Raw genomic sequence first — 4,576 nt, 5'->3', positions numbered from 1 at the left:
CCAGCAGTTTGTTTCTCTTCTCCCTGAAGATGGAACAATAATCAAATGTTTGCTCCATTTTAAAGGCGTTTGGAACATCACGCTCTCTGGACACGCGCGCTCCAAGGTGAGAGAACTCGATTTTGCGTCACTGAACGTGCTCGGGCGTGCCTGAGCCTTTGCTATACCTGGTGCCGAGGTGAATAATAATAGCAGATTAATTATTCACAAGGAGCTGGAAACAAAGCACGTGCTGCTGAATATTTTTTTTTCACCTCAAACGTTACTTCCTGCAGACAGCAGCCTCAGTCATTCTTTTTTTTTCCTTTTTTTTTTTTTTAAGTTTCAAAAAGAAAAAAAAAGAAAAATATCTCTGTGTATATATAGAGTATTTTCCGTTAGATTAAATTGTGGAGCCAGGGCTTTACCAGGATTAAAAAAAATACCGAAGTTAAGTGTCCAACCTGCCTAAGAAATGCTCTTTTTCACATGATGTTTAAGTTATATTTTCTGTAAATTAACCAGTTTCAGAGAATTCCACACACAGCCAGGAATATAAATCTGGTGGGCATTGACTTATTCCCCCTCATTTTATTTTCATTTAACTTATTGTTTCGCATAGAAAACAGACTTTAAAACGCCACCACTGTAATTCGTGTGTTATTGTAAAACAAACTCCTCCAGGATCTGACGTTAGTATCCTCAACAGCAGCTATATTCACTGAAGATCTGGAACAAGATGATACAGAATATGGGACATTTCATGCACTGGAAAACGACTTTTTCTGCATCTAAGGAACATTTAGGAGAAAAAAAAATTGGTTTCAAAAGTTTAACAAACAAGGTAGTCTATCTATTATCAATACTAGTAGTATGATTATTAGCAGTATGTTTACTTACACACCAGCCATACAATATATAAAACTGCTCTGCAGTACTGACAGCTACCGACAGGAGGCACTCTGGTTACAGCGAGAGACCTGCCGCCCTGGGCTGTGTGTGTGTGTGTGTGTGTGTGTGTGTGTGTGTGTGTGTGTGTTTCCAGAATGTTTTTTATTAGGAGACAATAGCGTTGCGCTCAGTGCATGACCCCTCTCCCCCCCCCCAAAAAAACACACACATGAACGCACACTGACCGTGCACGCGCAGTGTTTGCCGACATGAATTCAAACTATTACTGTGGTTGAGAAAACAAAGCCTCGACGAGGAGGAGGCTGACTGACTGCCCTCACCGCCTGTGCGCTTTTACGCACACGCACATTGCGCACCCATTGCTTTTTACGCATTTAAGCTCAGAATGGATTTACGCACACACACACACATGCACGGAGAGGAGGGCGCGTGACGCACGGCAACAATTACATGAACGAATTTAGGGGGAGAAGTGCACGCGCGTAAAATACCGAAAGAGAGAGATTAGAGAGAGCAGATAGAAATGACAGGTTGGTGTTGTTGGAGACATTAAAGGTCGACGGAGAGTGTCAGTCTGGAGACGGAAGGACGGAAAGGAAGAAGAAGAAGAAGAAAAAAGAGGATTTGTTGACAAAATCACCAAGTTGGAGTTCGCTCCTCCTCTCAGTGATGTAGCCAAGAGACGGAACCTCCTTAATTACTAATTTCTCTCCATCCAAGCCACGCTCTCTCTCTCTCTCTCTCTCTCTTTCTGTCTATCTCTCTCTCTCTCTCTTTCTCTCTCTGTCTCTCTCTGGTTCTCTCTCTCCACTCCTCCATCCATCCATGCATCATCTCTCATCCTGACCCTTCTTCTTTCTCTCTCCTCTCTGTCTCTCTCGGTTCTAGACCGGATAACGGAGGTGGACGAGCCTGCTGGAGTTGTTGTTCTTTTTTTTATTATTATTATTTATTCCTGGTTTTTGGGAGAGCCGCCACCGGGCATGGAGGATGTAAAAGACCCGCCGACCGTCCACCGGTCCTCCTCCTTCAGCATCAAGAGCCTCCTGCTTCCGTCCAAGTGCGACCGACCGGACCCGGTCTGCGTCTCCGCCGCCGCCGCCGCTGCGGTCGTCGTTGGCCCCGGGACCTTCTCTCCTTCCCCGGGCTCCGACTCCGAGAAGTCGCTGGACCCGCCGGAGGTGGACTCCTCCACGGCTGCGGCTCTGGACCCGGAGAAGCCGGGCAAGGAGGAGCCGGGTGAGGAGGAGGAGGAGGGCGGAGGAGGACCGGGGGACGGCGGCGGGGCCACACCGGAGCAGAACACTAACAGCGGGAAAAACGGGAAATACGACAAGCCTCCGTTCAGCTACAACGCGCTGATCATGATGGCCATCCGGCAGAGCCCCGAGAAGCGGCTCACGCTCAACGGCATCTACGAGTTCATTATGAAAAACTTTCCGTACTACCGGGAGCACAAGCAGGGCTGGCAGAACTCCATCCGGCACAACCTGAGCCTCAATAAGTGCTTCGTGAAGGTGCCCCGGCACTACGACGACCCGGGGAAGGGCAACTACTGGATGTTAGACCCGAGCAGCGACGACGTGTTCATCGGAGGGACCACCGGGAAGCTCCGGCGGCGCTCCGCCACCTCCCGGGGGAAACTGGCGATGAAGCGCGGGCTGCGCTTCGCTCCTCTCGGTCTGGGGATTAACGAGCGGGCAAACAACCCGCTGTACTGGCAGATCTCTCCGTTCCTCTCGCTGCACCACCACCACCACCACCACCCGCACTACAACGGATCCTCATCCGGGTTTCTGAACCAGGCGGCCGGCTACGGGTCTCTGCTGCCCGCGGTGGAGCAGCTGAGCAACGGGGACCTGGGCCGCTCCATCCTCGGAGGGTCGTCCTCCGGGCCGCTGGGCTTGACGAACAGTTACGGGATGAGCACGTCGCCGGTCGGGCTGCTCTCCGGACAGACTGCCGGGTATTTTGTCTCAGGAACCGGACACGGAGCGGGCCAGGGCCCGCCGGGAGGAGGACCGGCTCCTCCGCCGCACCTCCAGCAGAGCGCCGCGGGGTTCGGTTGCCTGGCGACCGGCAGCAGCTCCCCGCAGGCTCTGCTTTCGGACTCGCTCAGAAACAGCCTACCGGTACCGGCCTTCTCTCCGGGCGGCTCCGCGGGGTTCCCCGGGGTGCTGTCCCATCAGAAGAGGTTGACACCCAACGCGTTCCTAAACTGAACTCACCCTCATCTCCATCAGCTCTCATGATGGCACCGGGACGAGGACGTTAATGTTAAAGGGCAAATAATAAAGTGATAAATATCAAATATTGATCGCAAAAAATCTATATATATATGAAGTGAAACGTTTTGGCCATATTCTGCCCCCGAAGAGCAACGGGTTTATTTTGATGATTTTTTTTTTTTTTTGTCGCATTTGTTTGAAAAAGGGACAAACTTTTGTTACCCGCGGGTTGTTGTATAACTGTAAACTAGACTTGCCAAAGGTAACGCTTTAAGTATATTTCAAGCTATTTATATCTTGTACAAAGATTTTCAGTACTTTCTTTGAGTCTTTTATTTATGTTTTGTATTTATTGTACAATGTATTTAAATTTTATTCAGTGTATACTTATCAGTATTGAGGGGTTGAAATAAGACATACAGGGTTAATAATTATTTATGAATTTTTAGACAATCATGGAGTAAAAAACGACAATCAAAACTTTTTCTTTTCTCTTTTTTTTGGGGAGGAAAAACTTTTGAATAAGTAAATAATGAATAAATAAAGCCTTAAAATCAGCAGAAACAATCAGGGGTTTTGAGAGGAAAAATAAGCCTACAAATCATATAATCATATCTCTACTCAGGTTTGACCCCGGACAGGCCTCATAATAATAATAACAACAATCACATGAATAATAATAATAAACCTGCTCTCTGTGAAGAGTTTCCTTCCAAAATAATGATATCCAAAAACAAAACAAACTGTTTTTTTCAATATGGCAGAACTGTTGTTAAGCTATAATAATATCCTTACTGCTGCCTTTCTGTGCTCAAAATGCAACTTGAACCGCCCCTTTAAATAAATAAATGGATATAAATGTTTTTGGAATAGAACTCTTCATAAAATTATGCAAAACAACGCAGCTGTAACACAAGTTTTTGTATGTTTTTCTGTTCTGAAAGTCCAGATTGTCCTCTTCACTTTGGTTTGATTAGGCCGATATGTGTGTTGTGTGTTTGTGTGTGTGTGTGTGTGTGTGTGTGTGTGTGTGTATAGGCCTGTATGAGCGTAAAACCTCCTGCGCATGTGCGCTAAGGGCCACAATTTCAAATTCATTAAAAAAAAAAAAAATCACTTTAGCCGCCTCCATCCCGTTTCTAACGACCCGCTGACCGGCTCGGTGCCCGGTAAAAGTTTTTTTTTCTTTTTGACCTAGCGGCTCCAAAACAGCTATCAGGCCTCCCATCACACACACACACACACACACACACACACATATATATATATATTTTAAAAAAAAAAATATATATATATATATTTACAGTACATACAGCTAGTGTCAGGTGAAAAACATGTATCTCCAAATACTTACTTTTTTTTTTTAAACCATTAAAAAAAAATAATGATCGAGCACTGAAGATTCATTCTTGACCTTGGAAATAGTTTCCCAAAATAAGCTTAACTCCACTTTACCA

The 4,576-nt window shown here is 46.2% G+C and overlaps 1 protein-coding gene across 1 annotated transcript; it reads left to right on the top strand.

Moving 5' to 3' along the window:
* Positions 1-857: 857 nt before the first annotated feature.
* LOC119495127 (forkhead box protein G1-like) lies at positions 858-4,232 on the top strand. The gene has a single exon (XM_037781354.1). The coding sequence runs from the start codon at positions 1,875-1,877 to the stop codon at positions 3,111-3,113; it is 1,239 nt and encodes a 412-aa protein (XP_037637282.1). The 5' UTR covers positions 858-1,874; the 3' UTR covers positions 3,114-4,232.
* Positions 4,233-4,576: the final 344 nt, after the last annotated feature.

The sequence above is a fragment of the Sebastes umbrosus genome, chromosome 10, assembly GCF_015220745.1.
Source record: "Sebastes umbrosus isolate fSebUmb1 chromosome 10, fSebUmb1.pri, whole genome shotgun sequence".
NCBI lineage: Eukaryota > Metazoa > Chordata > Actinopteri > Perciformes > Sebastidae > Sebastes > Sebastes umbrosus.
This window is presented reverse-complemented; position numbering and strand designations above follow the sequence as displayed.